Raw genomic sequence first — 20080 nt, 5'->3', positions numbered from 1 at the left:
CTTGCTTGGATTTTTCCGGCCGCTCTTGATTCCTTCCTCTGAACAATATTCCAAATTGTATATACACTTCAATAAAGAGGCGTGTGTCCAGTAGCATGCGCTGGTGCCAATTTTACGTCCATTCAGAGTATGTCGCCGCTTTGAGTTGCTTCGTAAGAGCAAATCTAAAACTGATGTCGCACAGTGCTCACCGCGTTTCAGGTCCGCCGGGCGGTCAAAACGATTGAGCACTCGTTCCCTCACCTTCGATCCTTCGAAATACCCCACCTTTCCCAATGGTGGCATCACCAGATCACGGCGACGCCGGAGACCTAGCGAGCAGCCTCCCTGTCGTCGGGTGACCCGTGACCCCTGGCGCTGACCTGCAGCCGCATGCTGAGTGGACTGATGTTGACATCGGCGGCCGGCGGCGTGTACTGGGCGATTAGTTGCCGCAGCTGCCGGTTGGCGGCGCTGACCGTCTCGCAGCCGTGCCGGATGGGCGAGATGAGCTCCCGGCGCGCGGACACGACTGGGAACCAGCGCAAGATGCCCGGCAGCGGCGCCTCGATCTCCAGCGTGGTCCGCTCCAGCCACAGGCTCTGTCGGAGGGTAGACAACGTGCGGAAGTGTGGTCCAATGTAGCTCAAGATGGAGTGAAGAAAGCAGTTTAGTACAGCTTTACATGGTGTGATTTAGTTATGGCGACATCGTTGAGCGCGAAGGAATAACATGTGGGGAAAGGCAGGAGGCAGCACGACAGTGCAATATACTGAGGTCATTTGATCCTAGACGAAGGTTGGTATTGCACGTGCACCTGAACACGCCAGTGAAGTATGGTACTGTTTACGAAGCTTTCCAAGTGAAAATCATTGCTTCCCGAATTGCAGGCACGTGAAAGTGAAACTTCTGAGCTGTTTGTGGACTGTGGAATGACTGTGGAATCGCTCTTGAATGACGGCAAGCCATACGTGGTACGTAATACTTCAAACCACGCACCATGCTACTCACATAGAGACGATGTGTTTTTAGCAGCGAACAGGCAAAAATCGAAGCGCAGTGTTTCCGATACCACCAAGCCACCTCCTTGAGCCCGTCAGCCCCCAATTCAGCCGGGGCGGACCACCGGCACCGTCGTCCCTCTGACCTTGAACTCGTTCTCCTTGTCGACAACGCCGCGGTGCACGGGTCGGTCGAACTGGAACGTGTCGATGCCATTGACCAGGTAAAAGGCGCGGATCCGCGCCGGCACCTCAACCCCCGGCAGACTCGACACGTCGCGAGCCACGGGCCGCACGTGGCAGATCTGGATAACTGACGTTCAAAGTCAAGGGCCATCACCGAGAGAGAATTGGGCGGCAGGGCTTCAGGGCAAGTGGTGAGCAAATGTTCTGCGTGTTTCAGGATGCGCCGCTTGGTTTGCATTTGTAATCGCTATCATTGATTTCACTTGGCGAAACAAATTTCTGAAACTGATGTTGATTTGGGCGCAGGTCGTGTCAGTGCGTGCATGTATGTGCATGTATGTGCATGTGTGTGACAGCTCACACGTCTACAGACGGAATTTGGTGACACGGATGAGTTGAGCTAGATAACCAAATGCAAGCCTTGACTAGCACCAGCAACAGTGTCATCAACACCCATGAGCTGGCCAACGCGGCGCTGCGCCACAGCCGCGACTCAAGGATACACTGGGCGGGCGAGTTCATGAGGTTGTCGTCAGGCGGCGCTAGTGTAGTCATCAGCTGAGCAGTCGGGAACTCTGTCTGCAGCCGCTGAGTGAAGGCGCCGATCCGCTCGTACTCCAGACCTCGGTACACGAACACCTTGTTCTGCGGACGAAGTCAAAGCAGGCATTGGTTGCATCGGTGATCTTTGCGAATGCATTGAATCAGAGATGTTTGGTCATAGGTAATCATAGATGCATGATCATAGATGATCATTGGATCATCCGTTAGAGCATGCAAGGCTTGTCATTTCCATACACAAATTGTGGGGCCCCATAGTATATGCTGGAAATGAAACAAATTCTGCCAATGAAAAAACGCGTATTTAAGCATCTTAAATATCAGCAACATACAGTCAGATATATACTGTCCTTTGATAATTCATTTAAAGCGAAAAAAATTACATGACGGGGTCGACCTTACTCAGTCCTACCCCAGCACAAGCACTTACCCTCACAAAGAGCGGGAACCGCTGGCCGTAGAAGCCGACCCTGAAGTACTCGGGTTCGGGCCGCAGCTGCGTCAGGATCTGATCGTAGAACCTCGCCATGCTCTTCAGCACCTCGCTCAGCTTGCCGTAATCGAACACCCTGTTCTCGTACTGTTCGGCCAGCTCCTTCAGCAGCGGGATGCCGGCCTCCCAGCACTTGCCGCGGTCCAGGTAGTCGACCATCTGGTTGAGCAGCTGCTCCTTGCGCTGCCACTCGCACTGGACCGGGTAGCGCAGGTCGGCGTGCAGCACGCGGGTCGTCCACTCCAGCTGGTCGGCGTGCAGGCGCAGTGTCAGCGCTGCCTCCACGTAGTTCTCGGCCGATACGTGCAGGTCGTGCAGCTTGTAGATGTAGCGCTGGTACATCTCGGCCCGGTTCACCTCGCTCTTGTAGAAGTTCTGCGTCGGCGGTACAGTGAGACACGGTGGTCAGCGGGGCCCGGAGCGGGGGGCGTCTCATGCTTCAACCGGGAAGGCATAGAGTAACCAGGACGAGGCTCGATATTGCTGCCTTAACTTTTCAGCTTTGCATATGAGAGATCAAAATTAATGAGCTTTGAGCGCTTGGAAATCGGATGTAAGGCTTCTTCTGGAGCCGGAAATCGGCTCCAGAAAATGTCAATGAAGTGAATTTAGCTGCTAAGCCAGCAATATTTGAGCGCAGGTCTACTGTGATACGTTCGGCCCGAAGCATGATTCGAATATGAACATAGCACATCTGTTGGCAAGCCAGCGCGGGTGAGGCCTGTGGCTGGTAGTGAGCATTGTCGGCCTCTGCGCTGTCCCCCGGCCCCGGGCCGGCGACTCACCAGCAGGTTGACAGTGCAGCTGATGCGTTTGTCGCGGTTCTCCTCTCCGTCCATGACTTGGCGGTAGTCCAGCAGGCGCTCCAGCAGGCGCGTCACCGAACTGACGAACGCCACGCCCGCCTCGTGCCATGACGGGGCGCGCCGCTCCACCTCCATCATCAGGCTGGTAGGGAGCACGGAGAGGAAGGTCAGACGGAGGCGTTGGGAGTTCACTGACCCGCTCAGCAAATTTGAACTATGACTTAAACCGCATTTTTCTCAGTGGTAAAGGACATGGTCATGTTTACCAGCTCAAAAGGGAGATGCTGGCAATTGGATTGAATATTGATTAAACCGTTGATTTCAATGATTCACTGATGCATTCATTTATTGGTTCTTCCACTAGTTGATCAAGTATGGCAACGATTGGCATAATTCATATTGGTCTGTACCCGTTTGATCAACTAATTCATTCATTCAGTATCTCGACCATGTACGGCTTGATCAGGCCATTGCGTGTTTGATTCGTGCAATGTGTTGATTTACTGTAGCTCTATCCACAGCAGCACTAACATGGTCTGGAAGAGGCGTCGGTACTCGTCGTCGCCTTTGTCCTCGCTGACCAAAATATCCAGCTTGTCAATCAGCTCCATCTCAACCTGGAAATCCACGCATGTGGACACGACAGGGACCGTTAATACACCCATCAAAGCATGCACGAGTACGGCCAGCGGTCATACCCGAGCATTCCCCGACATAACGCCGTGAAGTCAGGGATAGAATTCATTATTTTCAGCAAAACAGCTGTATAGCCATCACTAAACCAGCCGGCGCTTTTTGCGCATCTGGCAAACGTGCACCTGAGTAAAGTTCTGAAAACCAATGATATGGCGAGCTTCCAACACACATCACCTTGCGGCGTGTACATCCGCAGGGCTCTGCACGCATAATCAGCCAATGTACGCCCCACTTCCCGTCCGGTGCCGCGGCTGACCTGTCTGAAGCTGCCGCGCGTGACCTGCTCGACCTCGATCAGGTCGTAGAAGACGGGCAGGGTGGCGGTGCGCAGCTCCAGCGCCGGGATCAGCGTCAGCTCCAGCAGCGGCCCCACCAGCGCCGGCACGAACTGGCTCTTATGCTCGCCTGCGGGCGGCGCCGGTCTCGCTCGACAGTGCACGGTGATGGACGGCGTGGGGCCCGGCGGCCAGGTCAAGCGAGTCCACGCCAGGCTGATGCAGAATGCCGCCCGATACAAAATTATTGACCTGACACTGATATTCCCACACAAATGTTCGTAGAGGTACGTAATGACTCCTCGTCGTGGTACATATACATCACATATTGCATAAATACGTCCGCCTCATCTTTTAAGCCTAAAACAGTGACGCAGGATGGTAGGAGTACACAGCAGTGTTCGCCGACACCTTAAAACATCGGTAACTCAAGAGGCGATAATCAACACACGTACCAAGAAGGCCCCACATTGCAAGCAGCTCAAACCCCATGAGCAGTCGCATGTCCTGATACTTCTGCAGCAGCTTATCACGCTTGACCTCGGAAAATGACTCCAACTGGAGCTCAGGCTGGGTCACAAAGGTCACCGACAGGGTGAGGTAGCTGTGCCACAGCTGCAAAGGAATTACAATCAGTCAAACAAGGTTCAATAACACGATAAGGGACGGTAAAATAAGTCTCACTTCCAGAGAAGGCCACCGTGTTCAGATCTCACTGCTGGCAACTAAAAAAGCCAATGAGTGATAAAATGCATCAGCCTCAAGGGTCTGCAGTGGAACGCACCAGCTGATTGAACCTGTTGCCGGCCAGGAAACGGTCTCGAAGTGCAATGGAGAGCTCGCCCAACGTCGTCAGGATCAGCTTATTCACCGTCATCTTCATGACGCACCAATCCTGCGGGTACATCTGAAAAAGCACACAGCCAGTCTTCAATCTGCCGGCCAGAGAAGAGCAACTCGGGGCAGAGTCATGCATTCTGTATCGTCTCTACAAGCGTAACTTTGGCACGAGGCAGGTGATAAATTCCGGCGATCCGTTGGCTTGCTTCAAAACAGTTATTTGAAGGATATTGATTTCGAGGAATACCACGTCATGAAAGGAGAACTAAGCCGCTGGCGAGCAAATAGCAAAGTTCAGCAAACCTCTTTGGTGGCGAAACTTGAAAACAGGACGACGGGTTTTAGGGGGCGATGATTTTTAAGGATGTCCCCATGAACGCCTATCTGCTTGATGACGAAACCCAGACGAATTCGTCCTCGTTCCCACCTGTTCTGTGATCAGCTCCCTGAACAGCGCCATCAGCCGGAGCAGAAACTGCGCCAGCTGATCGTCGTCCGCCATCTCGTCCCAGAGATGGCGGTGGTGTTGGTGGGTCATAAGTCGTAGCAGTGTGGCCAGTGCTGCCACCAGGCGGCCGCACTGGCCCCCGCCGGTCCGCCGCGGGGCAGACTCTAGCGAGAGCACTGAGCGTACCAGCGTGTCCACCAGGTACGCCGAGACGATCTCCACGTCCCGGGAGAGGTCCAGGCCGGGGTCATCACTCTGTAACACGGGGCACGCGTCCATGCACGGAGATAATCTCCACGTCCCGGGAGGGATCCAGGGCGGGGTCATCACTCTGTAACACGGGGCACGCGTCCATGCACAGAGATAATCTCCACGCCCCGGGAAAGGTCCGGGGCGGAGAAACCTCCTTGTAACACGACGCGTTGGCAGTCGTTACGCGATAGGCACGTGAAGTGGTTCTTCATCGCACCTCACCACGATTAACGGAAGTATTGACCATCCACCACATACACGGCACTAGCTAAATGCACCTGTGCAGCCACATCTGTGACCTTTAACCGTACCCCATGCATGTCATGCCTCGTGACCAGAGTATGACAACATCCCTTGACTTCAAGCTCTGGGCTTCACGTCGTCAGACGCGCTTAGAGTGACGTCACCCCTCCGGACAGACGCTGGAGCCGCGGCGGCCGCGTGCCGCGTGCCGCACCTGCAGCTGGTGGAGCAGGTCGAGGACGTCTCCCAGCAGATCAGTGCTCAACCGAACCTCCTGCCGGTGGCTGATGTGGTACTGCAGGTGCTTACACATCGTCTGCAGCAGCAGGCGGCGGGACTCTGCCGCAGGTGGAGCAGAAGTCCTACAGTGGGTGGGTGATGCTAACACCGCCAAGGCTCCTCGCACGGTCATCGAACGGGCAATCTGTTTCCGTTCATGTGTGAGAACTGAACCCGCAATTAGTACAATCGTGAACTTTCTCAGTACCCCGATTGGATACCTGAATAAACACAGCCCCGTAACGTACTTTGATTGCCCTTTTATTGCCGGGATTAGTGCACGCACTCCTCCATCACCCTACGTCGGATTAACCTCCCATGTCCACCGACCTCCGTCGAGGAACAGTGGCGAGCCGGCCGCCGCCTGCATGGCTTTCAGCTTGGCTTGCGTCACGGCGGGCGGCGGGTCGCGTGGCAGCGCCTCCAGCAGCAGCGAGAGCCGGCAGGCTAGCTCGGCGTCCGGCAGGATGGCCCGCAGCTGCTCGCAGACGGCCGGCACCGACGACAGCAGCGCCACCTGCGGCGCCGGACCGGTCAGGGCGCGTGGTGTTTGCCAGACCGTGGCCGCGGAGCGTTTCAGTTTAGAGGTTGGCGGAAAAAACCCAAAGCACAAGGTCTAAGGAGCGTGTCAGAAATACACAGCGCAAAAGGAAGAAAATGCAGGCTGGATGCAGGATTCTGATAGTCCGCGAGCTCTCAGTGGCGGCGAGACGAAAATCGGGTGAATTCGAACGGGCTAGCAGTGAACGGACGTGGTATTCACATGCCGTAAAAAATCAAGCGAACTGATGACTGAGGTTGGCGTAAGCTCCTCCGCATAAAGGGAGCGGCGATCCAGCTTTGTCCCCGCCCCCTCCCGTCACCGGCACACCCGCAACGCCCTCGGCAGTGCAGCGCCCTCGGGACCCACCTGCGTGCCGACGGTGGCCTCGGCGCCCGTGCTGGCCAGCGTCCTGTTGAACACGTTGAACAGCTCGGCCAGGTCGGCCCTGAAGCCGTCCTCACTATCGCCGACGCTCTGCCGGCCGAACAGAAGCCGGGAGCGCGCCACAAACTGGAACACCAGTTCCAGCGTGCCGAAACACTTGAGCAGCGGCTGCTGGCGCTCGCTGGTCGTCACCTGCTCGGCGTAGTGGCGCACGCAGCTCACCAGTCCCCTGCAACGGTCGAGGCGACACCGTACAGACGGACACCGGAAAACGGACACCGGGCGCGTGTTGTCGCACGGACTGGTCAACCATACTATGCGCATCGCCCTGGTAGATAGGTTACCGTAAACGTTCCTGGAAAACAGCTTGGATTGTGGAACATGAGGGGTTACTCGAAACGTTGAACAACACCAAGAGCGTCAATACGGTGGTGTAGTGGTGTGAGTCGTTCCATTGGTGGATGAGCACGATAAGCTTGTCTAACGGGCCAAGCCGCTGTCTTGATGAGCATCGTTCGCAGTCTTTGAACGTTTGTATCCACCTGATGCAGTGCAATCAATCGGGACACCGGTGCTGTCGGCATCACACCGGATCCAAGAGACCATTATAAGGAGTGTTTCATTGGCGCTACTGTGACAGCATCCAGGTAACACAAAGCAGGCGACGTGAACAACGACGGACGTTGTAAGAACCGATGCAGGGAAGTGGATGAGTCGTCGTACGATGACAGCGTTAGCGATCGCCGAACATCAGAGAACAGAGAACCGAACATGCTCCGACGTATGCTCCGTTTGTGGTTCCCACCCAACACGAGTGTCATTATTTGGCCAAGCTGGCGGCACGTTAGGCGCAAGAAGGCAGTCCTCACTTGTACACCAGCGCGGCGGCGAAATGTCCGTTGATGTAAGCGTCGAGCACAGGTCGGAAGTGTTCGAACCTGCTGTCTCGGAGATGGCTGAAGATGCTGACCTGAAACAACGTGCAGTGCTCCGTTGAACTGGCTTTTAAAGCAGCTGAACATGGCAGACCACGCCGCAGGATCGGACGTACCGACCAGCGATGGCGACGAGTTCCAGCTGACTCTACAAAGGTGGTGTTTAAATGTTCGCTGGGAGTGCACAGTGTAAAGGTCCGTTATAACCAGTCGCGCAGACGCATTTTAGCTCAGAACATGTACTGTACGCCTTTCTCCAGCGGAACAACGCAGGCCTTACATTAAACCTGATGTGCCAGCTTCCGAAATTCCTTTGATGTCCTTAAATAGATAAGCACACCAACCACCACATCACAAATAACCTAACCAGATCTCAACCTCAGAGGGCGTGAGGTTCAACTCCGAATGGCACTTCTCAAGCAAACAACGCACCAGCACTTGAAACACAAGCCCAGAGTGTTGCGTGGAGTTTCCGTCGTCGGCCGAGAACATGGCGAACAGCGAGTCCAGGACATCTTGCAGGAACTTCATGACCTCCTCGCCCTTCAGCTTCATGATACGTGTCAGTGTGTCCACGATCTTGTCGGGGTTTTGCTTCCATTTCAACAATGAAAGCAGGTCACCTGTAAAGGCAGTTTTTTACATGGTCAGATAACTGCATATTTTGTTTTGCTTAATGCCATATGCAGGACACTAACAAATTGTTAAGTGGTGCATGCATATTGGCTCATTGGTAATTGGCGGAATTATTTGTTCATTGAGATATGCATGTATTGTTTTGGAGGATATGTGGTACGTTCATTATCACACGTCGGAAATGGGAACAACAACATGATAAACGTATTTTCAAGTACAAAGCAAAGGGATATCAGAAAATTGACAAAGCATGAAAATTGGGTAAAGTTTACTTAATTCAAACCACTGCAGTTCACCACTGTTACCACCACGCGCATGTTAATGACTGTTGTATTCAGCTGAAATGAAGTGTTCCCAACGTCCAGCATCAGTCGACAGTCCCACCGAAGACCGCTACATCAGACGACAGTTCCACCGAAGACCGCTACATCAGACGACAGTCCCACCGAAGACCGCTACATCAGATAACAGCCCCACCGAGTGACCGCTGCTCTAAGTGTTCATCGCTAATCACACGCTGCACTCTCCTAGCTCGTGCCCCAATACCGCCGCCGGCCCGTCCCGCCGCTCCGGCGCTCACCGTTCTGCGTCAGTTTGGTGGAGCAGAGCAGAGTGCGCACCCAGGCCCACTCACGACCCGATCGGCTGAAGTGGTGGTTCCCCCCGGCTGGCTCGCGCACTTGCGCAGCGTGCCACGGCAGGCCAAGGTACGACGCCGGGTTCTGAAAACAGGGCACGATGTGACGGCGGCCGCCTGCAGCCACGCTCTCCGCGACCATAACTCGAACTTCCGCGCACTAGCAATTGACGCGCTGGCTGCTCTTGATCGAGAGTGGCTGCACCAGACTGTCGCGAGGGTGGCTGCACCCGACTGTCGCGAGGGCGGCTGCGCCAGATTGTCGCGAGGGTGGCTGCGCCAGATTGTCGCGAGGGTGGTTGCACCAGATTGTCGCGAGGGTGGCTGCACCAGACTGTCGCGAGGGTGGTTCCACCAGACTGTCAACAGGGCGGCTGCAACAGACTGTCGCGAGGGTGGCTGCACGAGACTGTCGCCGGGGTGGCTGCATCAGGCTGTCGCCAGGGCGGCTGCACTAGACTGTCGCGAGGGTGGCTGCACCAGACTGTCGCGAGGGCGGCCGCGCCAGATTGTCGCGAGGGTGGCTGCACCAGACTGTCAACAGGGCGGCTGCGCCAGATTGTCGCGAGGGTGGCTGCACGAGACTGTCGCCGGGGTGGCTGCATCAGGCTGTCGCCAGGGCGGCTGCACTAGACTGTCGCGAGGGTGGCTGCACCAGGCTGTCACGAAGCGCACTTCCGAGTTTCCCTTTTCGCAAACCCAAGCGCGCTGCAGATGCGCAGGCGCCTGAAGAGTCCAGGCGCGACCGACATTGGTCCACATCGGGCCAGCGTGCACCGCTGCCGGGCGTCACTGTTGTACGCCTATCGAACGCTACATGCGCGCTGCTGCGCAGGCAGCGGTGTTTGGCATTCAGAAGCGCGACAGCGGACGGCACTTGACGACGCGATGGCACGCGCGCTGAATCAGAGAGAGGAGCGACGGACGGCGAGGGCAAGGACCGCGAGCAGGAAACAGCGGCGCGGCGGATTTTACGGCGCCGTGGAATGCAGTGGCCTGGCCGCCACACATGTACCAGGCGCCACACATGTACCAGACACCACACATGCACCAGGCGCCACACATCCACCAGATATCGTTGAAGTGGGACAAGAGGGCAGTTCGTTTACGTTATGCGTCTCTGTTGGCATTACACGAACACCCGGCTGCGGTGTGATGATCATGAATCTATCACCCGGGCCAGCGCGTTGCCCGTGGCTGTGCCCGAGGTCTTCGCCCAGTGGCAAGCCGACGTACCAGCAGCTTGTTTCTGTCCTCGCACTTGTAGACGCAGAGTTCGCGAGGACCGTCCCCAATGGTGGCTCCCTCCTGGTCCATCAGGCAGGCGAACGAGAAGGCGAACAGCTTTCTCTCCGCCCTATCCTTGGCTGCAGGAGCGACACGTTAGTGGTGAGCACGTGAACGCCAGCGAGGGCAGGAGAGAACGAAGCGCAGAGCAATGTGTGCCCGCAGAGAGCTCCGTCAAATTCAGCACAACATGACCTTACAGAATCTGATGGATGTAGACATTTGATAAGAGGGGTGGAGCTGTTGGACGCGTTTTACTAATCTGACAGATGACTGAAAGATAGAGGCGTCATGAATTGTTTGTTAGGTCAAACAGGAGGAAAACAATAGTTTTCATGACATTTTTCAGCACTGTCTAGCGACAATCCTCCAGAAAACATCACGTAAACGATTCATGCCCATGTGGGTACTCTCAAATGCATCAAAAGCCTAAAATATTCAGACATTACGGAGTCCCGCTGGCCAAGGATCCCCTATGTTTGACTGGTCCACGCTCCGAACCAAACAACAATGCGAAAATAAGAGCGCGCTGCGTGGGCGCAGACCACACACAGCAACCCTCCCCCTCCCCTCCCCGTTGACCCCGGAGGTAGTCGGCGAGCGTGACGCAACGTAGCCACCCTCGGCGCAGGTGCCGCCGGTTAAGCACGCCCCGCCTCAGTCGGCGGCGGGCGACGGCGCAGCACCACGGGCCGGGTGACCCTGCGGCCCTGCGAGCGTCGGGCGACAGACGCACGCTGGCCGAGAGCAGATAACGGAGCGGACCCCAAGCGGCCAGGTGCGGCTCAACACGCGGGGTTGATAGCGCGCGGCTGTCAACCCGTCCGAGGCAATAACAGCCTGTCGTCGGGTGGGGGCCGCGCTGGGCGCAGCGTCTCATGTTGTTCCTCCCCCCTCCCCGCCCGGTGGTGGCGGAGAGTACCCTGAGAAGGCGATGTGGGGGCACAAGCTGCGGACCGTGCCTCGATGAGCCGCCCATTGTCAGAACATTGTCACCCGAGCGTGCCGTGAATGAAGGTTGAGTGCAATGCGAGCGTCACGTGTATGGGGCCACGCGCACCTGGTGCATTGCGCAACGGTCTGAACAAGCCCCTTCTTACGTTATCGTTCGCGTCCTGCGGGCGGCTGTGAAGGAGTGTGTTGTGCTTGCCACGTGTTCGGGGTGCCTCTGACTGTCTTGTATGTCAGCTGGCACGTATCACTGTTTGCTGTCGCGATGGGTGGCCGGCCCGGGACGCGCGGCCCCCGCGCGGAGCCGACTGAGCGCGCGTGCAGCTCCCAGCAGGTTCCGATGGCGTGGATTGCCCATCTGTGCGGTCGGCATCGATGGGCACCACAGGAGTGCAGCGGGCGCTGGGAACAGATGGATGGGATGGATGGAAGGAAGAGAAACTGGGAGAAAGAGTTATTGAGAAACCGAGAGCGAAAAAGAGGCCGAATGGTTAGGTAGCTGGGCGAGGAGAATGATGGAGGGTGAGAAAGATTGGCGAGGGTGCTTGACAGTTTTGGGCTTAATGAATGAATGTTAAGAGGTTTTTATAGCTTTGGCAATTGTTCATCAAAAATAACACCGCGGACGTAAACGGGTTTCCATCATCTGGTAATTAGATCGCTTTCCTCCACACCGATGTCCTCTGTGCGTTTACCTGACCGGTAACCCACCCAACAGCTGTCCTCTCCCTGCCTCCCCATCAAGCCAGCTCTATTGTCGGCAGCTCTACGGTGCCTCACCGCTGGAGCAGTGGCTGTACTCGAGGCGCACGTGCGCGCCGCTGAAGCTCTCTATGGGTACGGCCAGTCGCAGCGTCTCGCCCCAGCGTGGTGCGTTGTTGTGGTACAACACGGTGGAAGTGAAGGTGCGGCTGCCGGCCTGGCCGCTGGCCGACACGATACAGTCCTGCCGCAGGGGATACCAGACGTCACACGACGGCCGCTGGCAGCACATGTCGCCAGGACGTGTCGCTACAGTGTGGGATATATTACATTTGCAGCTGCAGCAGGCGCACCGTATTTTGGCTCAATAAATGTCAGCTTTTAAGCACCAAAGGTGGCATGGAGCCTAATAAACACAAGACCCCGAAGAAGGCCTACAGTTTTCGCCAAAAATAGTTCGGAAAACACTCGATGAACTGCGTCAGCACTATTTCCAACGATGAGCGACCACATTCCAAGACGATGACGTCTCTGATCCCGCGGACATGGCGTGCCCGCAGTCGGACCACCGGCCACGTCCCACGCTTCCCACACGTCGAGCTCCGCCGGCACGCGCCCCACTCTCACCTCCAACACCCTGCCGTCGCTGCGCACGACCGACACGCACACCTCGATGTTCTTGCCGGTGGACTTGCCGCCCCGCTCGAACTCGCCTCGGTCCAGCGTCAGATAGAGGTCGTTCCTGCAGCGGCAGGCGGTTATTAGACCAGACCCAGAGCGGAAAGCGGGCGGTTATCAGAGCGGTCAGCGGGCGGTCACCAGAACGGCCAGCGGGCGGTCACCAGAACGGCCAGCGGGCGGTTATCAGAGCGGCCAGCGGTTCGGCTCATGTGGAGTGCTGATTATGCTCTGCGGCCGCGCCGCCGAGGCGGCCGCTGGCTGTGGTCGCGGGTTCTACAGCTCGATACCGTCGGAGAGAAGTGCAACCGGACTGCGGCGACGGCGCGGCTCTGCGCCGATAGCCCCGCAAAGCGTGCCGCTCCCGCCGCGCGGACACGCACGGGCGCGGCGCGCTGCAGCACTCGCCGGAAATGCCGCGATCGACGCCAAGACTGCGGCGAAGCCGGCGCGGCGGTGGGCGGGCGACGGTCGTGATGGAGAGATAGGAGATCGCCTGCTTGCGCCTCTCGCCCCCCCCCCCCCCCCGCGGTGGAACGGCACCGCGGTGCCAGACTGGATTATGGGACGCCTCTGGCGCCGACCGGATACAAGTGCCGGCGACTCACGTGAGCGGCAGACCCCCCGCCGCACCGCTGCCATATATGGCCCTGTGTACGGTCTGGTACACATCCAGGGTGGACACCACCGAGCCGCTGCATGCAACATCTGGCGGCCGTTCGTCCGTCGGTGTGGACATATAAGTCGCGATTTCGCAAGGTTTTGAGGCAGACCGCGCAAAGCAATCTAACAAAATACAGTTATGAACCTTACCGCTTAATGTTGAGGACAAATGTAGACTCGTCCACTTCCAACGGCAGTTAGATATCGATCGAAACTTTCGCAGCGCAAGCCTAGCCATTCACAAAATTATACAGCAAAATTAGGGCTGGTAAAATAAAGGTCATGTCCTGCGGCCGCATACAATACAACACTCAAGCTGCGTTCTTGTTCGTAACAACCGTCATGCAAGCCGACGTGATGACACCATTAAAAATGCAATGTGAAATAGGTCAGTTTTCGCGCAGGAAACAGTCATTTACAGACCGTAACCCCAATGCTGGGCGAACCGACCCCCTTCTTGAAACCAATTTTGTCTGTTCCTGCTTTTAAAAACGCCCAGTTCTTGCAACGACCGTCATGATCAATACATGCTATCTCCGAAGACAGCTGTTCCACAAAACGCGTGTTGACGTCTTCTGAGAGTGGCGGCTGGTCACCTCCGTGACCTGAGTTTAGCAACGGCGGGCCTTCCGTCACTGACCTGATGTCACCCGGCATGATGATGTCTGGGAAGCCGAGCTTTCTAGCGATGGCAGCGTGCTTGAGCAGCAGCGGGTGGTCGCGCATCACCTGAGCTTGGCTGCCGTTGAGCAAACGAAGCGACAGAAGCACCCCTGGCGGCCAAAAATTTAAACAACGTTAGTAATAGCAAGTGTGTGCTACGATAGCATGTAAAACAGCACTGCTCAGATTGCAGGAATGCTGTTCTTTGCCTGTTTTTTTATATAAATGATGCATTAAAAGAGGAGAAATGGCAAACCTGTGCATGCAAACTGATAGAGCGAGGCATCCATCGGTAATTTCTGACTCTTTCGGACCATAGCCTTGATGGGCTCTTCGCAAGCATCACCATAAGCTTGATGTTAGCACATGAAATTATTGGCGGACCCCCATCAACAAAAGGGACGCAAAGTGGCAGCTCTGCATTGGATAGTTCGTTAGTTAACAACTGCATAAATGCACTGCGGGCCTAATAACTCGCAATATGCCTGCATTTATGCGAGCTTCAACCAAGTACATCACGACAGACCACTTGCTTAAGCGCCACCGCTACGTGACCTCCCGGCACCGTTGTGTTGTGTCTGTCGCATTTACTCGTTTGCCCACGCTCAGGATAGCAGAGCGTCAGGCCCAGCCCAGTCGCGACGGCACTTGCATTCAAGACATGTGAATTAATAACAACCGGTTCTGGAAAGACCAGCTAACAAGCCTCCGGTGCAGCGGACGTGAAGAGCTGTCACAAGGTGTTGGCGTCCGGATGTTCCGCATCACGCTATCACACGGGTGGCTCAGGCCCAAGCCCCAGCGGGCGCCGAATGCAGCCAGCCTGTCCCTAGACGAGCACGTGCAATGCTACCGGCCACCACTGGCGTGACATTTCCCGCCTAGGGCCGGTGGAATAAAGAATAGTAGACGCCAATCGAATGATAAATTAACACCTACATAACGTTTACAAGAACGCGCAACATATTCAAAAATGGGAATTCGTCAAAGCAGGCCACCTAGGTGTGACACAGGTGCAAGGTTCCTTAAAGCCCGCCAGTTGGGACGATCGCGCCGCTACAACCCATTGACACCGCCAGTAATCCACCTGCTTCTCATCCTACCCCCACAATCCTTGTGATCAAGGCCACACCACTCCCATCATCACTCACCCATCTCCTCATTATCCCCTCTATTACCTTCGTATCACTCCCCTTCTCGTTCTGCCCTAGCTCTGACACCTTGTCATGAGGCTAACTTCGTCATCAACTTCACTCTCATCATTCTCATCATCATCCCCCCCCCCCCCCACCTCACCATCCTCCCCACTCACCATAGTTGGCGGAAGCGGAGAGCGGGCTGCATCTGCTCGCCTGCCGGATGATCATCTCGTGCAGCTGGCTGAAGTCGCGCTCCTCGGTCTGCTGCAGGCGCAGCGAGAGCTCGCGCTCGGCGTCGGCCGCCGCCGGCCGGCTGGCCAGCACGTCGTGCACGTTCAGCACGGCGCAGCCCAGCGGCCGGCGGAAGCGCTGCGAAGCGCCGCGCTTCGAAGACTCGGAGGGAAGCATGCGGCCCAGTCGGAGCGCGTGCAGCACCAGGTACAGCTGCGGCGCGCTCTCGATGTCGCCCAGGTCCTGCGGCGGGGGGAGATCGGACGGGTGACGCCTGCAGAGCGGAAGCGGGAGCAGCGTACCGTGTCGAGAGGGTCTGACGTGATGGTGGAGAGGTCAAACAGCGCGAGCGGAGCCGGCGCCGGGCCGTCGACATTGACAACTGGGATTCAGTCTTGGTGTCCTGGATCACAATCCCAGCACATGGTGAACTGTGACGATACAATGTGCCTGGTGGCAAGTCGGTGCTGTTAAGGCAGCACAGGTCTCATGATTTTGGTCATGAGTCAGATTTGCACCACGAGACTGCCCAACGCCAAAGCAAAACAATGACACGAATTGTTTAAGCAAACCGTTTGCTGCGTGAGGTGCAGTGCATAGAGCTGCTAAAAGAACATTGCATCGACCAGCCATCGACACCTGGGGGTTAACAATCTTCTGCGCAAACCAGGCCGTACTTGAAAAATAGGAAGTGCAAGGTACCGCGGACAGTTATTTAAAATTGCCTGATCTAATAGCATCACGCGATAGAAACAAAACCTATCAGGACCACACATCTTTGGTCAGCACGTCGTTCGAATGGTCTTGTGGATGCCGAATCCTGTCACATGCGTGAGAGCACACTGAAGTGTTGGAAACATCGGTCGCGGACGCGCCTTTATTCAAGCGATCGAAAAGCTCCAAGATATGCATCTTGGCTATCCGTAATGGCGAAAGCATGCTACCGTTCCTTTTAAACTGACGTCTGCTGAATATAAAGCGGCCCGGCGCGCCAAATCGGTGCCACCACGGGACACACTGGCATCGGGTCGGCCCAGCACCGTCATGGCGTTCCAATGAGTCACCAGCATGAGCAGAGGATGCTAAACAATGCCATGAAGAGCGTAGCAAGGACGCAAATCATTTGGAACTTCACGTTACTTGGGTTATGCACGTTTCGGTTTGAAATATGGCGGCTTATATGAGGAGGCATTTTGCAGCCATGGCATCGGAGTGCACAACGTCAAAACATCAAAATACTTCACGAAAATAATGGCACGTGTAGACTTGCCAACTCAGATTTTTTTCACTACACGGTAAAGTTGATTCGAAGCCCAAAAGTGAGCAAAAAAACGTTGCTTTCTCAAAGAGCATTGAGTGCTCCGTTGATTACTGATAACTGACGCCCACCATTAACACAGCCCACACTAGACCCAAAACAAAGATTAGTTCATCACACAGTCCACGTGACTTTCAGGATACTTCGCCAATTAACAAGATTTCGTGTTGATTTAAAGCCGTAGTGGCTTTGAATTTTTCTATGCGCGTAATTTTTTGGGTGGAACTCGTTTGAAAGCTACGATCGTTCGTTGGCTTCACGAATAAGCCGAGGTAAATTTGTCTTTTGGGGTCTTCAGGAAAAGAAACGGCACGTGTACAAGTGCCGAAATGAAATTGGAAGAAATTGAAACTGGAAGCACAGGAAAAAAACGCTTCTTAAGTCGTGGGAAATTGGCAGCTAGCGCATGGATTGGATGAAGAACATAAAAACTCTCAGGCACAACACGCCACAGTCCTCACCGTGAACACGACGGATGTGTTGTTTTGCGGCTTGTTGTAGAAGTTGGACTGACCTTCCCTCGATATGAGGACTAGGAACCTCTCACTGGGAACAGACGGGCGCAGGCTTCACAGATCCAACACAACTGGACTTCACAGATCCAACACAACTGGACTCATTCAGACCTTCCAACATCTGGGTGATGGGTCAGTAGCAGCGTCACAGCAGATCAGCACGACTCATGGTAATGGATCACGTTTGTGTAGGACGAACGTGTGCTATGGAGTAACTGTACGGTGAACTATTTTTCAAAGCGCGTTACTACCAAGCCAAGGCTCATTCTCTGACACGAATATGAATGGGGATGTGAATGAGGCTAAATTAGACGAGATGTTCGTAGATCAGATATCCGGCATCCCTTAGATTCTGGCGTATATACAAGACATTTGCGATGACGCGATGGACCCTTTACCGGAGTTGAACATTTGAACATAGAATATTTGAGTATAAACATGACCTTTGGTACGGATTGATCTGCAACTGCGCAAAAAATATTATAGTGTGAAAGGAGCGGCCCATAAGTAGCAGGACACTCCCAGACGACGTAGTCTCCTGTAAAACCACCACCTAGCCAGCACAGCGCCGCGCGCAAGGTTCCTTTATCACAAATTGGGCGGGATTGCCACATAAAGATGAGTGTAAATTACCTACGCTATATCAAGACTAATTGAATTCCATTCGGAAGCACTAGCTTAAGCCAGACAAGGGGAAAACTAGGCTCTGCACCCAAACTTTTGCTATGCAAACCAACGAGCCAGATCACTTCACAATTAAGTTAACAATGGGGCACGCATTTGGATGACAAAAGCCGCATCTTAGCACTTCCAACGACATCACACTAGCATCAGTTCAAAGTTCTTATGGTGAGGTGGTAATCTTAAACATACCAGGAGGTACTGGTTAAAAGACGTAGTAGTGTTAAATAGCGATTATATTGGCAGTACTCAATATGTCAAGCTCCGCTCATCCTCAAGAATCGATGTGCACGTAGGCCGTACATTCTTCGCACATTCTGTGCTCTTCGTAATCGAATGCACCAAGAGCACAGCGCATGAAGCTAGATTCTTGTGGATGAGCACAGCTCGAAATTTTGAGTGCCGTCAAAATTATCGTTATTTAGCAATGCAGCATCCTTTAATCAATACTTCCTCGAATATTAAAGGTCGTTAGCTCATCATAAAAGCTTTGAATTCGTAAAGCCGAGAAACCAGGAGCTGAAGGTTTTTCTTTTTTATATCAAGATATAACAGCATCCCGGGCAGTTACCTCGGTATACGTGGTTATCACGACATCCCTGTGTTATCAACCGGAATGGTAGCAGGGAATGCGGCCATACCTGACAAACTTGGCTTTGTCGGCGTCGTACAGGGAGAAATACAGCTCTACATCGTCACCCGTGACGTAGCCGAACTCTCGCAGCGACGCATACAGGTTATGGCTGTGAGCCGTTGGTCGGCTTGTCTTCCTTTTGCGGAGAGTACCACGTACCTGTGGGCAGACGGATCTCGCTGCAGCGCGGGGAATGGGATGAATGGACAGTCCGTGATCATCCTCGTCTACACGACTGCTGTCTCCTTGCACATTGCGGATAAAATTATCACAAGCAAGGGAGCGACCAGGGCCACTGAGTGAAGCAGTGATCGTTCGAACGAGGTGCACGGAGCTTCAGGCAGGATTCAGACGAGGACGAAAGCGACGAATCTGGCAATCAAAAGCGTTGTATTCCGCACTAGAGTGCATCTGGGGCATCATATGGTAACCTTGTTCGAGAACAACAGCAACGAACTGCCCCTTGGACTTCATATTTTTGGCGATTGTATATGTTGTATAATCCACCGAACACGTGCTATTCGGACCATTCAAATCCGCGCTAGAAAATGGCATATTTCTAGATTGCTTACCGACATTCCTTGAGACGTTTCCAGACTCTGAGAGTGCTGAAGTAAAGGAACAGAATGACGTTAGGTGATGGTTGCCAGAATGCAAGCCTGAAAACATTTACCTGTATAGACTACTTCTGGTATAGACTGCAGGACATTAATAATGCATAAACAAATCTAACGCGAACACCATAGTTCGGCATGTAAACAGGTCACAAGGCACGTTTTCGGAGTTCAAGCAAATCGTTTTTAAAGATGTGTTTGTTTGCTTTGCGTAGTTCCAGACAGACTAAACTGCTCGAGAAACGCAGCTCACCCCTCCCGCGCCCCTACCTCCGCGTGTCAATAGGAAAATCCGACCAGCCAGAACCCGTCAGCCCGCACTAAAACCGAGCCCGGGCCCGGCCATGGGCAGGACCTCTTCACATGAACACCCCATCTTCCGCTGTCAGGCTGAAACGCCTCAAACAAATAAATTGAAATCTTGCGCTGCACCGTCGGTTCAGTGCGGCAGCGTGGCGGGATGCGCGTTACGTGATGCGCGTCGGGTTCTGGCTAATGCAGTAGAAGGGGACCTGACGTTGACCGACAGTCTAGCTTGCATGCCCACAGGGCGTTCGTCAGACCGCGGCCGACCCGGGAATTGGGGCTGTACCTGGAGCTGGGCTGTGCTGGATTGAGATTGGACTGGGCTGGGGCTGAGGCTGGGCAGGCCCATGCACTCAAACCGCCATCAAGGCACTGCCGTTTGATCCCCACCTCACAGCCCACTCCTTCGCCGCGCCGGGAGGGGCCCCGTGTCTCAAACTCAGGATCGTCTCCACTGGCCCAGGCCGCCCCTGCGCCGGCCGGGGTCGTGAGCCTGACCGGAC

At 54.9% G+C, this 20080-nt stretch overlaps 1 protein-coding gene across 1 annotated transcript in view; it reads right to left on the bottom strand.

Annotated features, from left to right (window-relative positions):
* Window positions 1-20080, bottom strand: part of LOC119098798 (dedicator of cytokinesis protein 3) — a 59694-nt gene that overhangs the window by 4475 nt on the left and 35139 nt on the right. The window contains exons 6-29 of the mRNA XM_037221840.1: window positions 19230-19265; window positions 18665-18816; window positions 17289-17373; window positions 15452-15752; window positions 14117-14249; window positions 12763-12877; window positions 12214-12379; window positions 10432-10562; window positions 9139-9280; window positions 8355-8545; window positions 7857-7957; window positions 6970-7216; window positions 6390-6576; window positions 5995-6119; window positions 5265-5540; window positions 4782-4904; window positions 4453-4612; window positions 3979-4127; window positions 3558-3643; window positions 3006-3168; window positions 2158-2595; window positions 1670-1811; window positions 1127-1293; window positions 363-581 (exon numbers count right to left, since the gene is read on the bottom strand). Coding sequence (XP_037077735.1) covers window positions 363-581; window positions 1127-1293; window positions 1670-1811; window positions 2158-2595; window positions 3006-3168; window positions 3558-3643; window positions 3979-4127; window positions 4453-4612; window positions 4782-4904; window positions 5265-5540; window positions 5995-6119; window positions 6390-6576; window positions 6970-7216; window positions 7857-7957; window positions 8355-8545; window positions 9139-9280; window positions 10432-10562; window positions 12214-12379; window positions 12763-12877; window positions 14117-14249; window positions 15452-15752; window positions 17289-17373; window positions 18665-18816; window positions 19230-19265 — 4035 coding nt within the window. The remainder of the gene's footprint in view (window positions 1-362; window positions 582-1126; window positions 1294-1669; window positions 1812-2157; window positions 2596-3005; window positions 3169-3557; window positions 3644-3978; window positions 4128-4452; window positions 4613-4781; window positions 4905-5264; window positions 5541-5994; window positions 6120-6389; window positions 6577-6969; window positions 7217-7856; window positions 7958-8354; window positions 8546-9138; window positions 9281-10431; window positions 10563-12213; window positions 12380-12762; window positions 12878-14116; window positions 14250-15451; window positions 15753-17288; window positions 17374-18664; window positions 18817-19229; window positions 19266-20080) is intronic.

Source organism: Pollicipes pollicipes, unplaced genomic scaffold (genome assembly GCF_011947565.3).
Source record: "Pollicipes pollicipes isolate AB1234 unplaced genomic scaffold, Ppol_2.1 Scaffold_4740;HRSCAF=5597_pilon_pilon_pilon, whole genome shotgun sequence".
Lineage (NCBI taxonomy): Eukaryota > Metazoa > Arthropoda > Thecostraca > Pollicipedomorpha > Pollicipedidae > Pollicipes > Pollicipes pollicipes.
This window is presented reverse-complemented; position numbering and strand designations above follow the sequence as displayed.